At 35.9% G+C, this 19,950-nt stretch overlaps 1 protein-coding gene across 2 annotated transcripts in view; it reads left to right on the top strand.

The window, feature by feature from the left end:
- CWC27 (CWC27 spliceosome associated cyclophilin) overlaps positions 1–19,950 on the top strand; it is a 130,265-nt gene that overhangs the window by 8,042 nt on the left and 102,273 nt on the right. For both annotated transcript variants that reach the window (XM_083357295.1, XM_083357294.1), the window contains exons 5-10: positions 1,100–1,198; positions 5,968–6,071; positions 6,566–6,635; positions 7,787–7,866; positions 8,362–8,395; positions 10,774–10,928. In XM_083357295.1, coding sequence (XP_083213421.1) covers positions 1,100–1,198; positions 5,968–6,071; positions 6,566–6,635; positions 7,787–7,866; positions 8,362–8,395; positions 10,774–10,928 — 542 coding nt within the window. The remainder of the gene's footprint in view (positions 1–1,099; positions 1,199–5,967; positions 6,072–6,565; positions 6,636–7,786; positions 7,867–8,361; positions 8,396–10,773; positions 10,929–19,950) is intronic.

Here is a 19,950-nt window from a genome sequence, read left to right as displayed (position 1 = left end):
GTGAGAATAAAAATAAGTTCCAGGAAAAGCTTTCAAATCCTTTAGATAGAATATTTGATGAAAAGTTATGAATAAACATAGACTGCAATATAACTAACTATTTATATGCCATGAAGGGTAAAAAAGTATATAAGCTATTGAAGGAAGGAGCAGGTAAAGTGATACGTAGGAAGAATAGAAGGGAATATGTTGCTGTTAGTTCTTTGCTGTAGTAGATCACTTCCTGGTTCAAATGAAGCAAATTGTACCTTGCAACCTCCCCATGGTGAAAGAATTGATTAAAAATAGTGTCAGCCACCTTGTGTATCTTGATGGATTCCAATGGGCACTTTTAGATTTTACAGCGATTTGGCAAGAAATTCCATGAATCAGCTGGTCAATCTCTGGAAGTGCGGATGGCCAGATCATTCAACATGGCTATCTCAATCTTACGGATTACCTTGGTTTACAAATGAATTCTGGCAGATAGAATACCAATAGAGACACTTAATATGACCAAACATTGATGAAAGCCCATGTTTAAACTTCTACAGTGGCAGTACAGCAAAGCATCAGATTTCTCTGGCCTCACTTCACTTTATTTAACATGATCTGTTGCATACTGGGGAAGAGTGACCATGGTAATCTTGGTTAGAGGTCTTGAAAATATGTTATGCAACACTTTGTGCAGAAAGTTTTTTATATTCACTGTAGTTTTGATTTGCATGAATGGGATCTGGTGAATCATTAGGGTAATATCTTGGAACAATTAGCTGGGATTCAATGCAGGTTGTTGATGCCCAGGAAATTGACAAAATGCCCCTCAGTGTAAATTGTACCATTTAGGGACTGAATTCATGCCCCTTCTAGCTTCTTCTAAGGAAATGAAATGGGAATTTGTCCATTTCCTTTTTGAGAAGTGGGGGGAGGAGGAGTTGCTATTAATTTGATACTTTTAATTCTATGTTTTATGGGTTTGTTACTATTGTAATCAGAAGTTGTTTGGAATGTTCCAATGTAGAAATAATAGTAATAAATACATAATTTTTTTAAATTAAAATGTGTTTTGAAAATAATTTGTGAAAAGGTAGCTTTTAAAAAGGTACTTCTAATTTGGCAGATCACTGGAGATACTATATATAATATGTTGCGACTTTCAGAAGTTGAAATTGGCACGGATGAAAGACCAGTCAATCCACATAAAATAACAAGCACAGAGGTAGGAATGAGATTATCTGTAATATAAATAAATATTTATCTTGTGTTAATGCTATTAAAATGAAATGAGATATTTTCTTGCACTTTGCTTCAAATTATTAGAAATAATTGAAAACTCAATTTGTATATCACGAGTATTTTTGACCCAAGTGCTGATCTTGGCATCTCTTTCTAATGTATGGCACAGTTCTTATTTAGCTATCACAAATGGGACCAGCAACTTAGTTGTTAAAGTGGTTGCTAAGTGAAACTGATTATGCTTATAATCTTACTTCAGCTTTCCTTTGCTTTACAGACCTATAAAGGTCATCAATGCAGGGACAGGTTATAAAATTATTTTCATCACTGTCACTAAAGAAGGCAGTCACTAAATAAGGACTGCCTATGGTTAATAAAAAGCCAGCAGCTACTACCGGTAATGCTACTTGCTTACACATAATCAAGGCAATACTAGGAGACATTCACAGGTGTTTATTTTGAATTATTATTTTTTAAAAAACAAGAAAAAAAATATGAATGAAACCCTTGATTTGCCTGGATTTTGTATATTTGACCACAGTTGCTTGCCCAAGGTGTTCGAATAATAGGTTCAGAACTAAAGATTTATTGCATACCAATTATATCAAATTCTAGAAGATATCATGAAGTTTCATTTACAGCGGTGTAGATGAAAAAGGTTTGTGAATCCTTTTGAATTTTTAATATTTCTGCATAAATACGATCTTAAAAGATGTGGTCTGTTCTTTACATAAGCCCTAAACCTAGATAACAAGAACCTAATTAAGCAAATGAGTCAAAAATATTGTATTTGTTCATTGATTTATTGAGGAAAATGATCCAAATTATCAATTCATATGAAAATTAGAGTCAGATATTTTGATCAATGGGACGATAATCAGGTTTGAGTGTGGGAGGTTCTGCCTTATTAAAAGAACAGACCTGGGTATTCACTATCAAAATGTGATCTTCACAACACAGGTATGTGGAAGCATGTCATGGCTTGAACAAAGGAGATTTCTTAGGATATCTGAAAAACAAATTGCTGATGTTCACTAGGCTGGGGGAAAACTATTTCCAAAGAGTGTGGACTTCACTAGTCGAGTATCAGGCAGATCATGTGCAATCAATAGTATTGTTACCCTTTCCAGGAGATTAAGATCACACCAAGAACAAGGTTTGTTGTACTCCAGGAGGTCTCAAGAAGCCCAGTGTAATGTCTAAGGATCTAAAGGCCTCTTTTGCATTGATGAATCTCCGTGTTCATGAAACCACCATCAGAAGAACACTGGACAACAATTGTGTGCCTGGCAGGGTTGGAAGGAAAAAGCCACTTCTATCCAAAAAGAACATTGTTCCCCATCTTCGGTTTGCAAAAGACCACCTAGATAAGTTGAAGGCTGTTGGAAGAACATTCTGTGGACAGATAAGGCCAAAGTAGACTTGTAGTTTGAATGAAAAGTTTTATGTTTGTTGAAAAACAAACACTGCATTCTAGCATAATAATCTTATCCCAGTTGTGAAATGTGGCCAGATCATGGTTTGGTCCTGCTTTGCTGTTTCAGCACCAGGACTGCTTGCCATCATTGATGGTACTATACATGCTGAAGTATATTAGCAAATTCAGGGTATACTGTATGTCTGTGAACTTGAAGATCAAGAGAAGTGGATCATACAGTAAGACAAAGATCCAAAATACACAAGTTTTATGACCAAAGAATGATTAAAGCAGAAAAAAATGTTTTGGAATGTCCAAGACCTGACTATAATCCTATAAAAATGTGGAATGGTTTGAAGTGGACATTGGATGCACAGAAGCCCACCAACATCCGAACATTGAATCTGTTCTATAGGGAAGAATGAACTAAAACTCCTCCAAGCCAATGTATATGACTGATCAGCAGGTATAGGAAACATTTAGTTGTAGTTGTTGCTGTTGAAGAAGATCACACTAGTTACTGAATACAAAGGTTCATATACTTTGTCACATACAAATTTGTAGCTATGATATATCTTCCTCAATAAATGCCTTAATAGGTATTGTTGAAAGTACACTCTTCATCATGGTTCAGTCCAAGCAGGGATAAACAATATGGGTAACCTTCTTTAGAAAGAAGGTTACAGTTTATTGCAGAGGAGAGCCAGAGAGAAAGATAGTTCTAGCAAAAAAAGGACTGAGCACATGTAGGGAGTGGATTTTTATACCCTCTTAAGCTTTTTGTTTGGAGTGATTTGGACGGTATCTCTTTACTCTCCTACCATCGGGTAGGAGATATAGGAGTATAGCCAGCCGTACCAACAGGCTGAAGAACAGCTTTTATCCATGGGCTGTTAGGCTTTTGAACGGGATATAATTTTATAAACTTTATGCATGATTGACTTGCAAGGCTGGTGTGTTGTGCAATTAGTTCACATGGTGTAATAAGATGGAGGGTTTGTGTCACTGTAAGTTGGGTGTGGGGGCACGAAGGGAGGCTCAGCCAATCTCAATGGTTGTACTTTGACAATAAAGGTTCATTCATTTCCTGTTCCTGTTTGAGGCTATTTCCTGTGTCACGTATTCTGAGCTGAGTCTGGGTTTGCCCTTTGGCATATGTGTGTTAACAGTATTATGTCCTGTCTTAGAGTTTGGGTGGGGTATGTAGATTTTAGGTCTTTGTCTTCCTAAGCTTCTAGCTGGGGCCTCCTACATCTGCATTTGTACAGAGCTTGGGGGAGGGAGAGCTGGGCATGCTTTTCTGGTTCTTCAATATCTTTTGAGGAAATATTTTTTTTTGCCCTTTTAATATTTTCTTCTCTGGGGAGCTGACTTCCCACAGTATGATTTTGCCTCATTTCTTTGATTGATTCTCTTTATCTAGTTTTAGGACATGTGTGAAGAAGATATCACCATTTAGGTCATGGAATTTTTCTGTTAACTCATCATATTTCTTAAAGTGGGACAAAAAAGTATTTAGTCAGCCACCAATTATGCAAGTTCTCCCACTTAAAAAGATGAGAGAGGCCTGTAATTTTCATCATAGGTATACCTCAACTATGAGAGACAAAATGGGGGGAAAGAATCCAGGAAATCACATTGTAGGATTTCTAATGAATTAATTTGTACATTCCTCGGTAAAATAAGTATTTGGTCACCTACAAACAAGCAAGATTTCTGGCTCTCACAGACCTGTAACTTCTTCTTTAAGAGGCTCCTCTGTCCTCTACTCGTTACCTGTATGAATGGCACCTGGTTGAACTTCTTATCAGTATAAAAGACACCAGTCCACAACCTCAAACAGTCACACTCTAAACTCCACTATGGCCAAGACCAAAGAGCTGTTGAAGGACACCAGAAACAAAATTGTAGACCTGTACCATGCTGGGAAGACTGAATTTTCAATAGGCAAGCAGCCTGGCGTGAACTGTGGGAGCAATTATTAGAAAATGGAAGACATACAAGACCACTGATAATCTCCCTCGTTCTGGGGCTCCACTAAAGATCTCACCCCGTGGGGTCAAAATGACCACAAGAACAGTGAGCAAAAATCCCAGAACCACACGGGAGGACCTAGTGAATGACCTGCAGAGAGCTGGGACCAAAGTAACAAAGGCTACCATCAGTAACACACTACGCCGCCAGGGACTCAAATCCTGCAGTGCCAGACGTGTCCCCCTGCTTAAGCCAGTACATGTCCGGGCCCGTCTGAAGTTTGCTAGAGAGCATTTGGATGATCCAGAACAGGATTGGGAGAATGTCTTATGGTCAGATGAAACCAAAGTACAACCTTTTGGTAAAAACTCAACTCGTCATGTTTGGAGGAGAAAAAATGTTGAGTTGCATCCAAAGAACACCATACCTACTGTGAAGCATGGGTGTGGAAACATCATGCTTTGGGGGTGTTTTTCTGCAAAGGGACCAGGACGACTGATCCATGTAAAGGAAAGAATGAATGGGGCCATGTATCGTGAGATTTTGAGTGAAAACCTCCTTCCATCAGCAAGGGCATTGATGAAACGTGGCTGGGTCTTTCAGCATGACAATGATCCCAAACACACCGCCCGGGCAACGAAGGAGTGGCTTCGTAAGAAGCATTTCAAGGTCCTGGAGTGGCCTAGCCAGTCTCCAGATCTCAACCCCATAGAAAACCTTTGGAGGGAGTTGAAAGTCCGTGTTGCCCAGTGACAGCCCCAAAACATTACTGCTCTAGAGGAGATCTGCATGGAGGAATGGGCCAAAATACCAGGAACAGTGTGTGCAAACCTTGTGAACACTTACAGAAAACGTTTGACCTCTGTCATTGCCAACAAAGGGTATATAACAAAGTATTGAGATGAACATTTGTTATTGACCAAATATTTATTTTCCACCATAATTTGCAAATAAATTCATTAGAAATCCTACACTGTGATATCCTGGATTCTTTCCCCCCATTTTGTCTCTCATAGTTGAGGTATACCTATGATGAAAATTACAGGCCTCTCTCATCTTTTTAAGTGGGAGAACTTGCACAATTGGTGGCTGACTAAATACTTTTTTGTCCCACTGCAGCTGATGGATAGTTCACACATCTGTTTGATTGATTTTCATTAAAAACTGGCATTTTGGCCATTGTTGGATAAAGCTATTGCCTAAAGTATATAAGCTTCAGCTAAACTAGATTTAATAACTTATGTTCAGCAAGCTTAGTTATGCCTTATCACCATTTCTAGATTGCAGTGTTTGGGTGCTTATGAGATATTATTTTTCATGATCGACAGTCTTAAAAGATTAATAAAACATCTTTATTTTAGGTTTTATTTAATCCCTTTGATGATATAATTCCAAGGACCAGTAAAAAGCTGAGGAATGAGAAACCAGTGGAAGAAGTTGAGAAGGCAAAATCAAAGGGCACAAAGTAAGTACAGCATATTTCTTTCCTGCAAACTCAGGTATAGTTTTCTCCATACAGATTAGGATTTGATTTATGCCTTGACACTGAATTATATACAAATAATAATTGTGTAAAAGATAAGGAACAGAATCCAGTTGTATGCTTTCTTGAGTGGAACATTGCACCCTGATAAGGTCTTATGCTGTAAAGCTACTTGACAAAGTGCAGCAAGAATTGCAGAGGTTGGCTAGGATTTTGTGAGGTTTCAACAGGAAAATTAGTTCTGTAGACCAGCGTTTCCCAACCTTAGGAACTTGAAGATGCGTGGACTTCAACTCCCAGAATTCCCCAGCCAGCTATGCTGGCTGGGGAATTCTGGGAGTTGAAGTCCACGCATCTTCAAGTTCCTAAGGTTGGGAAACGCTGCTGTAGACCTTTGAAGTGGCAATGATTTTCAAAAGAATTCTGGTTATTATGTGTTCTACTGTTAAATTAAGGTACCTCTTTTTTATTTGAAGAAATTTTAGCCTGCTTTCATTTGGAGAAGAAGCTGAGGAGGAAGAAGTAGAAGTCAACAGAGTTAGTCAGGTATAATTTCAAGCTAACTACCTATATAATTCTGTGAATCCCTTTAATTTTCAGCATTGTGAAATTAATGTCCAGATTTGCTTATTGAAATTTTATTAGTAAACTGAATATAAATTAAGGCCCCAGACTATGGGTTTAAATAAAATAATGATAAATAAAAGAAATAATATATGTTGATAGTATACTAGCAAGCCTTACTAGTAGAAATTATACAGATCTAGACTTGAAGATTACCTGTTCTTGCACTAAAACATAGTAAATTGTGCTTAATAGCACTCATTTCTCTGGAAGTTTGCAGATACACATCTTCAGAAGTAAAAAGATGAGAAGGTTGTACTGCTGGTCTAGGAAGATTTGTATTGTTTGTGTTGAATGCCTTTGCCCTGCCTTGTCTTACCAGAGCTTAGGTTTCTTCTTGAATCTAGCATTGTTCCGAGAAATTTAGGTGCTACTAAATTTACCAGGAGTGTTTTTTATCGGTCTCGGCAGTCAGTTTAACTATTGACTGTACAGTATAGACAGAAGGATGGAGGAGGGTGGTTTTCAGATTAGTTGCCTTTAAGTTGCTTTTTGTTGGACTGTCCTTGTAAACTGTCTCAAAACTGAATTGGTGTGGGATATAACTAACTGCCTGGCTATTAATAGAGATAAAATAACTGGCTCCTGCTTACTTTTAATACACTATTGAAAGTAAGTAAAGTAATTGAAAGTCCTGATCACAATTATTTGCACAAAATAATCTAGCACCTGATATCCTGAAGGTTATTTTTCTTACATAAAATTTTCCATATATTTATGTGTAATATAGGAGAAAGGCTTTATGATTCTTTCTTGCTTCTCTAAAATCCAGGGAGGTTCAGAGTCAAATGGCCATTTTGATAATAGAAACAACACCAAGGTTAGATCTTCCTGCAGAATAAACCCATTTCTCCTTTGTAACAATTATAGGTAGCAGATCATCATAGTTTCATTTGAATGGACATCTGTAATCAACACAATACATATGACAATGTAATTTTAATAATTAGGATATTGTTTAATGCTTTTGTATGAATAGCAATGCTCTGTTTCTTTCATGGAGAAATTTATGTTATAAAAGTGAAGAAATTTTCTCATAAACCCATCATTCCATTCTTTTTAAACAATTTTAGAGCATGAAAGGAAAAAGCAAAAGTAGTCATGATTTATTGAAAGATGATCCACACCTGAGTTCTGTTCCTGCCATTGACAGGTAAACAAACTGTGGCTAATTAAAAATTATTTTGTTAGTTTAGAAATGTAGAATTTCTATTGTGATAGATATGTGACATTTGGCCTACTTGCTACTGCATTACAAACCAACCTTTTTTCACATATTTTAGTACTGCAGCTTTCAGAATTCCCAGCTAGTATGGCCAATAGCCATGTCTGAATTTCTCTACACTTAGGGAGGGCTAGGGTTAAGATTAGAAAGGACTGTCATACATTATTAGGCCATTTCCTATTTGCCAAACATTTCTTGAGGATGTCATGCAGTTTGATCGCAACTCTTGAGCTAAGACAGCTCCTTTAAACATATATGATACTTGTGAGATAATAATCAGATTGCCTTTGTTTCCACTGGAAAAATATTAATAAGGATACACTAAGTAAAAACCTCTAATGTAAACTAAAAATTCATTTAGATTAATTTTATTTTAGAAAGTGCATTATGAAACAATTACTTACACACTGCATTTCCTTTCAGTGAAAAAGCAAATGAAAGTGATTATTCAGATAAGGTAAGAGCTTTACATTTGCTATAATATTTATGGAGCTAATGTCTATTACTACTACATAGCTGGTTGCTGTCTTAGCTGCTGCTGAAACATTGTCCTGTTAACAGGTTTCAGTCAACTAGGTAAGGTAGGTCAATCTTTTCTACCTCATTAGTTCAGTTATATATTTCAGACACTTGTATGCAGCCAGCTCATTTTAATATGAGGTGACTTTTGTGAGTAAACATTAAAACATACAATATCCTCACACTATAGCACTTCCTTTCAATCTCAGGCACCCAAATCCAGCTACAGTAGCAGTTGTTGCTCCCATCACCTCTTGTTTTGAAAGCTTTTTGGAACAGCACCAACTAAATGCTCTTCTGAATTGAACATACGGAGGGGGGCTAATTTTGGAGGGTAAGTTGTTCCAAAGGCATTCAACAGAGAAGGCTTCGTCATGGGCCTATATACCTTGAATGCAGAAAGGATTCTGCAATATGTCCTTCTCACCAGCATGTATGGCTAATTAGATTCTGTATACAGTAGAACAAATATGGTAGTCTCTGAGGTAATGAAAACTTGAGTTTAAGGAGTTTGATAAGTAGTAATTGTCACCTTGAATTGTATCCAGAAGCATCCTGGATTTGGAACCAGAAAACTTTTTCACAACAGTACCTCTCTTTTGTTCAGATTCATCATAAGTCTGTTCCATCCCATCCAGTTCTTCATAGCCTGCAGGCCCTCGTTCCTGGTTCCAAGCATTGAGATACATCCTCAATCTGTTTAATCTCATCCAATCCCTCATTGCATTTGCACTGAGATAATCTTTATCCAGGATATCTTATAATTATCACCACATGAGTTTCTTAACAACCTTTTCCCCAAAAGAAGATCAGATAAGGGAAATGGTTGTTCAAAATAACTGAGTCAGGATGAATGAACTCTTGGTGGCCATCATTACCATTTAGAGCCAATAATAATATAACACTTTCTTGTAAAAGAGCAATTCAACATCTTAGTTGCGGGATTGTAGGAGAAGGAGCTGCAAAATGGGAAAGCATTTTATGATGCAGAATAGCCCAGACATTGATAACTATGCCAATTTTGTGACACAAGAACTAGCTTTGATAATTCAACCAAAAAAGTGGTGTCAACCAGGCAATTTCTTTGACTCCAACAATGTAAACATTTGATGGAGGAATATGCTGTTGTTTTTCAGCCCAGGATGAAGACTAATAGGATGTAAAAGCTATATTTATTCTTGCCATGCATCATTGTTCCTAGGTTCTACCATCCTTGGATTGCATAGCTGAACCACCTTGTGTAAAAGCCTCAGTATCATTCTGTAGTAGTTGTCCTCTAAGGTGACCCATTTCATTTCCTGTCATGGACTGCAAGATTGATGTCAGCCTTCCAAGATAGATAAACAGGAAACATGACCAGCTGAACTAATTCTAATTTATTGTAAACTTATATTAACAGAATCTTGGAAGTCTGATAGTACTAATCTCCTACCATCTTTTTTACAGCCTTATAAATTAGGGAAGTTCCTTTGAGACATTCTTTCTCAGGGGTTGTGCAGCTGTGGGCTCTGCCCTCTTATCTGATCATTCCCTAGGCAGCACCTCCCCCCCTCCCCCCCCCAAAGCATTCCTACATAGCATGACAATGCTTCCACTTAGACATTGCTGTTTGAGACTAGAGGCCCTCCAGGACCAGGAACTTTAAGTTGTTAACCAAAGATGTTTTTATTTTACTTTTGGAGATAAAATATATTTGCATAATTTGTTTTTGCACTGAATAATGACCCTGGTAGGTGAATTCATATATGGTTTACAGAAGTAATAAGTATTTAAGGATATAATTAAAATTTAGGAATGTTAACTTCCAGTAAAAAATACAGAATACTTTATCTTAGCTTCTTTATGGATCTCAAAGAGCATATTCACTTGACTTCCTTGCCATTTGAGAGCCCACAAGCAAATATATATATATAATTTCTTTTGGAAATGATAGCGTCCTTGGAAACAAATGCATTTTTTGGAAGGGAGAGGTTGCAGTCACTACTTTCCCATAGCATAACTGTGTAGGAAAGCTGTGCTGTGACATAGTTTTTATAGGTGGCTTGTGACAATAACACACAGCATCTTGAGCATTTTATCAATTGTGCCAAAAACATATTCCATTTAGGTTTAAACCTAATTATTTGAGAGGGGAAAAAAGCCTTAAAAGGGTTCCCCATTTTGGGGAGGGGACCTTTCATATCTCTATAAATAACTTACTGTTTTAAAAATGTGCTTTTCTAATAAATTGGTAATGAAGAAGAATCTGTTTTGGATGATACTGAACAGTTGAGATGTATAAACTAAAATGTATGAATGTCTTAACAATCTGCCCAGGAAGTAGAGGAGGGATATTGTGATGAAGATGATGGTCTTGATAGTGAAGAAAAGTATCAAATGAAAAAACGAGTTATGCAGAAGTTAAAGAAAAATACTGATGTACCCGTTAAAAAAATAACTGAAGGGGAGCAAAAGCAGAAGAGTAGCCGTAGGTGAGTAATGTATACCTTAAATTTACTGAAATGTTAAGTTTCTAAAGGAAACTTTCAAATCTTATAGTTGTCACTTTAAATAAAGTGTTATAATGTATCTAAGCTTTTCATAATTATTTTTAGAGTCCATTTTGTCATCAACTATAAATTTACATAAATTTACATAAATATTGAACAAAACTAAAATTGAACATAAAACTAAAGCAAGTCTTGTACTATGTTATAACATTTGATAATCTGTAACTTACAGTCTACTCAGTAATTGTCAGAAGTGGGAATTAGAAAAAACTTTCAAGATAAAATCAAAACACTTGTAAATGGCATGTTCTCAAGAGATGGCTTTGGAAAAGCTGATTCAATTTCCTATTAATTTCTGTGTATCAAAGGATGTGGTCAGCCATAGTATGAATAAACTTCGCTGGGAGATTCTGCTGACATTTTGTCAAATGTCTGATAGCTAACAAAAGTTTTAAATTTAAATAAAGATAATTTTGAAAGTTAAGTACCATTATTGGAGTAAGACTTCATATGTGAAGTAATATTAATTTTATAGCAACTCTGATCTAATTTTATATTCATTTGCAAAAAAATTTCATTTAGTGCTTTACATTTGAGACTTGTTTGATAATTTTGGATTCTAGTGAGACAGCAAAACATGTTTTTTACCTAACAAGAGAATGCCAAAATAAATCATAAATATATGACCATTTAATTTTATGTACTGCTCTGCAAAGAAACAGACTGAATGGCTTTTTCTCCAGGAGGATGCTTTGGTTACATTCTAGATCAAAGAGATTGGACTTTCAGGTTAACTTCTATCTCTCTGATGATTCTATATAAAACTTTGGTCAACTGTTTGATTAATCTTCACAAAATAAATAATTTCTTTTTAAGATCCTGTTTCAAATCCACCTCTTGGTATCCCTCTTATATGTGATGTCAGAGAATTATAGCATTGGAAGGGACCTTGCAGATCTTCTGGCCCAAACTCCTTGCCCAAGGCAGAATTTCTCAACTCCATCTTGAACAAAACTTTGGTTGTCCAATCTTTTCTCCTCACACATTCAAAAAAAATATGGCAAAGATCATTTTGTTTCCTGTCACACACATTTTTTTAGTCATAAAGACCTAAGATAAAATAGATTTTTTCCAATCATAAAACAAATGTAGGAATTCATAAAATGCATATTTAAAATGTGACTGAAAAAATATTAGAACATGACATTAGAATCTTCCTTTTTTAAGTAATCATCTATCAAAGCTTTTGGTTGGATTGTTGACCTGTAGATGGAGCTCATGTGTCATGTATTTATGGATAGCCACTGGCTTTATTTTTTTAAAATTTGGTTTAATTTAATTTAATTTTACTGATTGTTGATATAAGTCTCAACCTGTGAAGATATAATAGAAGCATGCTAATTATGAGTCATAGATGGCAGAATAAATCAAATCTTTTTTATGTTTTTCAGTATAAAAATTGTAAAGCTATAGTCATTCTACAGAAGAAAATAAAAACTCAGTAAACATATGATAATTATGGAATAACCAAACTGTAATGATTAAAACTAATTAATATGCTTTAGTTCATAGTAGATGAGAATTAGTTTTAAATTAAACTGAAGCAGCAGATTACCGGTAATTAGAAGCTATTTTCATTTGCATGTCTCAGTAAAAGAAGCCTTTGAATAATTATTGTTCTTCGGTATTTCCAAAAGTCACATCTTTATAAATAATAACTTTTAAAAATGTGTACATATTTTTAGAACTTGATTAAGAATAAGGGGGAAAGCTCCACTGTAATGTTTTTACTTCATTTCCTCAAGATGACAACTAGTAACTTGCTTTCCATTAATGCCTCTAGAGAAGCAGTGAGTACAGTGCTTTGTCCCATCTCACAGAATCCATAATCCCAAATTCTGTGGAAGTTGATTTTTCTGATCAATTTAATTTGGAATGACAGTCTTATGCACTAGCCATTCTTCTGGTAGCAGAGTCTGTATGCTAACATGCCTTGTATAAATCAGTATATATTTTTTATCTCTTCTCACTTCCCATTTTAGGGAGAAAATGTTTGCTTTCCTATTTTTTTCATATCATGCATCATTTTATTTGTCCCTTTCATGCTTTTCTTTATTTGCCTTTTTGTAAACTAAAAAGACCTAATGCTTATAGCCATTACTCACATGACTTTGATCACTTGTGCTGCTCCTTTTTGTACCTTTTTCATTTGTGGTAAACTCACTAAGGGTAAAGCCTCCAGCAAAAAAATTTCATACAGCAAAATTCATTATTTTTGCTTGAACTTCTTACATTTTTCAACATAATGCAAATCCAACTTTCTAACTGTATATTAAACAAAAAACAATAGCTAATTTATTGGTTATATTTCCTATTTTCAAATTAAAATCTTTCAAAAGCAGCTAACGGCAAAATGTGAACACTATAAAATAATAAGCTGTTTCAAAATGTTAAAGATTTAAGTATGCCAAGATAGATAATATAAAACCGGCATTATTTTTCATGAAATAATTTTGTAAGAGAAAAATCTTTTGCTTAAATTTTCCTAGTTGGAATATTGTTGGACTCATCCTTGATTTTAAATAATTAATATCCTTCTCTGTTTTAGAGATTACAGGCAAAGTTTTTTATTATTATTATTTGATGCAATTAGATTTTGGGCAAAAAAAGGCAGCTCTTGCCAAGTCATACCCCTTCAACATTTAACAATTTTCATGAGATGGTGGTACATAATATTCTAAAATATGATTCTGTCTGTCTGTCTGTCTGTCTATCTATCTATCTATCTATCTATCTATCTATCTATCTATCTATCTATCTATCTAAATATATTTATCAAATTTCTACCCTTCAGTTTCATCTTAGTAATCCTAAAGTCAATAACATTTTTAGGTGGAATAAGCAAAAACATATTTGCACTTATGTTACTTCAAGCCTTTTCTCATCATTCTAGGCTATGTAAGATTTAATACTTAAACTAAAATATCATTTTTTTCCACATTAATGCCTATCCAAATGACTCAAGGCCTTGACTGACTCTACATCAAATACTTTGGTTGTAGGATAGATATTCTGAGACAGTCTACTTGAAAATTTCCCTGATTCTAATTTTAAAAAGTCTTCTTTGTCTTCTTCATCTCAGGACCTTCATTTGCTTGTCTTTATACTGGAAATTGTTATACCTTCTATCAAACTATAGTGGGAAAGTGCTTGGTGTTGAACTTTTATGTAGTTTTGTATGTAAATGAGACCTATAAAGTTACTTGACTTTACTGTCCTTCTTCCTTTTTTACAGTGAATTGTCAGACCTTGGTTTCAGGTCAGCATTTTAATTCACACCAAGCAGAACAGCCTTAGTCTGAGCTCTCCATCGCATAATAAAGTCGTATTTACTACCGTAGTCAGTAATCTATTTCAGGGTTTTTTGATTTATACATGCCATAAACCTTCAAATGAGGTGCTATGTAATTTATCACTATATATAAAGTATCTTTTTAAACTATTAAAGTAGTCATTTCTTTTTTCCAGAATTGAATGGTTTCTGAAGGAGTAATACAAATCTGTAAAAGGGCACAGCTACTTTAATGTTAAAAAAGAGGTCCTATTTATGTACTCAAAGCACCTTTTTGGAAAGTTTTGCACAGCTGCATCAATTATATTTGTGTTTTTACAGAACAGTTTGTGATGGAAAATTTCTTAAACAAATTAAGTGATTTCTATATTTAGATCATACATACATATGTGTTGATAAGAATAATTTGATTCATTTCAAAAGCAGCTATTGTGTACTTGATTTGCAGGATATGCTATTGCCAAAATCAAAAGATCCCTAAACATATGAATTTCAGCTTATAGTTTGAATTCAATAAAATGAATTCAACTAATTCAATTCCAGGCATATGTCTTAATATTTTTTATGTATGCTTTTTTAAGTTCGGTAGAAGCAAGACATGGATGTGCTTTTACAAAATTTATAATATATAACTGGCTTATTTTGTTTGATGTGCATTCTTCCTCTGGGTCTTGGTTATTTATAGGTGAGTTAATTCCTAGGCAATTTCTTGGCTAGAGTATCCTTTTGTTTCCAACTCTAGGGACTGATAACAGGGCCTCAGTAATTCCTGCTTTATTATCTCCTGTAGTTTTCCTGTCCTGATTTGTTTACCTAGACTTTATGCCTCTTATTACACTCTTTAGATCTTTAAATAAAGCAAAACAAACACAATCCCAGCATATTAGAAGACTTCCATTTACACTGACCCATATTATTGCCGGACATTCTAGGGGGAAGAAATCATTCACCAAAATTGCTGACCCATTAAAATAAACATTTTGATACCTTTTCATACATTTTACTAAGCTATGAAACATGTTTCAAGTAACATTATGAAATACCTGTTTCTTCTAATGATTAATCTGCTTTTTACCCAACATTCTATGTTGTTTGGAATGAAATCTCTGTACAGGAATTTCAGAGAGAAAATATTCTGCAGATACATCTTGTTGATAACTAAACTCACTCAGACTGTAATTGATACAAACAATCTTTTCTTCAAAAGATTACATAACCTCTGAGTTTGAAAATTGACTTCTCAGTGCAATGTACTATAATATCTAGAGAAGAAATGCTGAAATGCACAGGAGAATTCTAGGTACCCCTTATATAGAAGGAGTGGTAGGAAGAGGAGAATTAATTCCTGAATAGTCATAAATGTTGACCAGTTTGGTCTAGTGCAGTGATGGCGAACCTTTTAGAGACCGAGTGCCCAAACTGCAACCCAAAACCCACTTATGTATCGTCAGGTGCCGTGTTGGCGTGGCCCATTGGGTGGGTGTGGCCCATTGGGTGGGCGTGGCTGTGATGGTAATGGCAGATTGGGTGGGACTAAAAAGTTCAATCAATCAATTCCAACTTTGCGAGATCTTTTTTTCCCCGCAAGAAGTTAAAATTGATTGATTGAGGCTTTTTTTTTTTTGCACACAGTGGCGGAGGCCTACAGCAAAAAGGTTTTATAAAACCCAGCTAAAGGCCTAGGACCGGGACGACGGCGCGCGTGCCCACAGAGAGGGCTCTGCGTGCCACCTGTGGCATGCATGCCATAGGTTCGCCACCATGGGTCTAGTGTTTATGGTTAAAGCACCAGGCTAGAAAACAGAAGACTATGAACTCTAATCCCTAAGCTTTAGGTGTGAAAGCTGGATGAGTGATTTTGGGCCAGTTACTCTTTCTCAGGTCAACCCAGGTCACCTAGTTGTGGAGAAAATGGAAGAAGGAACATTTCCATTCTTTTATAAAAAAAATAGGTTCTTTTTACAAAATATTTTATCATATTGCCCAATTCCACTATTAATTTTCAGGGGTCATTTCCATCTCAAAACATCTGATAAATTATAAATACCCACAGAAACAGGACAGCCATATACAGTATATATTTATTCTATAGGATTGCCCTGTATAACCTACTTTGTTTGGTTTAGGCTTGGGAATATTTTATCACATTCATGTTTGTGGGCCCATTACATTTACAAACCAGGACGGTGTTTTGTAGCTCTGTTTTTGAGATGTTTATTACTTCAATTTATTTCAAAATCTGTGCTAGGTGCTTATTGCTACAACAGTATGTGATACTATTGTTAGATCTATAAAAGGCTGATTGATAATTTTAAAAAAATGATTGACATTTGATCATAAACTCATTTTGGAATAGTTGTCTTTTCAACCAAACACACAGCTTTGGGAGGGACATACATGGGGAGAGGAGAGAGGAAGGGGATAGCCAGCCAATAACTCTGATGATCAATGAGGTGATGGATGCTATGGGCAGATTGCTTTCACATCCACTGCCATAAATCTGTATATACCATAATCCTAGGCTTCCCTTGAAGACCACTCGGAGGCTCCAACTGGTACAGAATGCGGCCGCGAGAGTTGTCCTGGGAGTTTCCCGGTACTCCCATGTTACACCTTTGCTCCGCGAGCTGCATTGGTTACCAGTTGTCTTCCGGGTGAGGTTCAAGGTCTTGGTTATGATCTTTAAGTCCTTACATGGCATGGGTCCGGGATACCTCGAGGACCACCTGCTGCCGGCGTCAACTCCCCTCCGCCCTGTGCGTGCCCACAGAGAGGGCCTCCTCAGGGTGCCTCCAGTCAGGGAATGTTGACTGGTGGCCCCCAGGGGGAGGGCCTTCTCTGTGGGTGCCCCGGCACTTTGGAACCAACTGCCGGTTGAGCTCTGGATGGCATCGGACCTCCGATCCTTCCGTCGCAGGTTGAAGACCCACTTGTTTGAGTTAGCTGGTCTGGCCTGAAGGGGAATTTGGGTTTTTAACTGGTTTTATTATTTCATTATTGTTATATTTTAATTGGGCATTGTTTAATTTTCTTTTAGTTTTTGTATACCTATTTATATATGCCCTGTGAACCGCCCTGAGTCCCTAGGGAGAAGGGCGGTATAGAAATCCAATAAAACTAAACTAAACTAAACTAATAATGTCTTAATTCTATTACCCTTCCAATATATAAAAATGAAGATAGATGTATCTTCACTAATTATTGCCCAGTCTTCTCTCAGTAATTGGCAAATTATGTCAAATTTGTACATTGTAAAATGCTGCTTTGTTGTACTCTGAGAATAACACAGAGCCTGAGCAGACCAGTTTTAGGCCTGAATACTGTGTGATGAATCAGTGCATAATTTTGTACCATGCAGAAGATAAATATACTTTCCCAAATGGATCCCCTCTAGGTTGTGAAGTTTGACTATACCCCAAGAAAACCTCTAGAGAAAATTAGCAGGCTCAACAATTGATCATCACCTCCTTAAATTAATCATACAGTTCATAGCGTTATTGCATACTTCAAAAAGAAATTGCAGTGGGGACTTAGCAGACCTTTTCTCCCATGTGTAAATGAGTCAAGAACTGGTGCATAGTTGCCCCATTGCATAGTTCCCCCTATTATATTACCAATATTGTTGAGTATTTTGCTACATAGACTTCCAGCTATGATCTCTTACTCATTGCCCCATATCTTTTCTTTTATATGCAAATGCTGCAGCCATTCTCTATTACCATCTAATGCTGAACTGTGTAGTTGCCTTGGTGAGCTATTAGCCTATTGCAATAGAAAATACCTTGAAATAAATTACTAAAAACACACAAAAGATTGGGTATTTTCCAGAAAGCACCCCAATCCCTCAACTAGGAGATGATTAATGGAAAAATGATCAAGTAGGTAAAAGCCTTCAAATAATTAAGCATTTATTTTCAAGTATTACCTGCTGGAGAAATCAAGTCAGAGAATTATCTGTAAGGGCCCAAGAAGCATCTCTAGCTATTACCAAATTTACAACCTGGCAGGGGAATTATTTTGTCTCGGCTGCCATTAAATTATTCAAGGTCAAAAGTTTTGGCTATGTTAGAGTTTGCATCTCTAAGAAGAAGTCAGTCTTGAATTCCATACAGTCTAAATTTTTAATAACAATAGCATGCATCCTGCATTCACCAGCTAGTGTTCTAACATTATTAGAATTGGGCTGAATTTTTTGAGGCTCACACAAGATTATGCTGCTTAAGGTCTTGGGCAGGGCAAGTCCTTTGGGAGGGGGCTCTTTGATTCATCTTATCCTGAACAAAAGATTTGAATCCACTCAGTGAAGACAAATTAACCAAGGTCTATTGTGCTTTGTCAAAATCAGCCTAACTTATCCTAAGCCCCAATAATACTTCAGCAGAATTTAAGTAGAGAGTCTGGGATTTAGACGTCCAAGTGGGTACTGGTAACATTTTCTATTTTTATTATAATAGAATTAACCGCCCCCCCCCTTTTTTTATTAAAATTTTTACAATACATTTTATTTTTAACAAACAAAACACAACCCCTCCCCACCCCCTTCCCACTCACAACCCTCCCCAACCCCTCCCTCCCTTCCCCCTCCCCCCTCCCCGACTTCCCAGAGCTAGGTACAGGGTATAAGAATACAAACAATCATAATCTACCTTATGCAAACAATCATAAACTATTAAAACTATCGCACTTTAACTCTTATGAGTTAACTCCAAGCAGTATAAATATCACATCAATAATTATTCAAATGCTGGATAATACTTTTTAGTCCCATATTTACTCCACAGTATTTCTCTGTTGCAAACAGTCTTTCAAGTACACTAAAATCTTTGCCATATCCTCCAAGTTGGAAACTTTTACAGTCCATTCTTCTATAATCGGCAGTTCTTCCTTCTTCCAATATTGCCCTACTAAAAGTCTTGCTGCCGTAATTTTGTGGGTGATTCTCCCTAATTAATTTTTCAAGATAAGCCCCTAAGGGGCTTTTTGTATGACCCAACCTTCCACATGAAAATCATACTTGTATATGTTCATGCATAGAGTTTGTATCTCATGTTGTCTTATTAAAATGCCCACTATGTTTACATTGGCAATTAGAATTCATAACCCAAATTATTAGGAATTTTTAATTTTCCCTCATGATGATATCATTGTTTTTCTTTTAAATTACTAATTTTTAGATGTGTCAAGGGCATTTGCGAAGTTTCTATCTATCATTAGCCTATAGAAATCGACTGGTTTTCCCTCACTGGTATTATTGACTTGGTTTTATGTTGTTTTGATGCATGCATTTTAATTGCATATGTTTTAATGGGTGTTGGTTTGGACTGTAAAGCAATAAATTAAATTAATTGTGATGAATGTTTGGCTCAATCAAATATAATGATTGATGCTATCCCTGTTTGTATAAACTGAATGTTTGCCTTCTTAAATACACAAACTTAGGTTTGAAGATGTAATCTTCCATAGGAGACACTTTTCAACAGAGGAATAAACTGGCTAGAATCTCTTTTCTTTTGAGACTATGAAAGAGATGCTTAGATATATGTTAGAAATACTTTAGTTAGAGGATATCCATGATTGTTGATAAGATCAAGTAGGTTCTTTCCAATTGTAATTCAAATAACAAAATAATTATTGGGTCTATGGTTTGTACTT

The sequence above is a fragment of the Vipera ursinii genome (genome assembly GCF_947247035.1).
Source record: "Vipera ursinii genome assembly, chromosome: 2".
Lineage (NCBI taxonomy): Eukaryota > Metazoa > Chordata > Lepidosauria > Squamata > Viperidae > Vipera > Vipera ursinii.
Note: the sequence above shows the minus strand (reverse complement) of the source record. Positions and strands in the feature narration are given on the sequence as shown.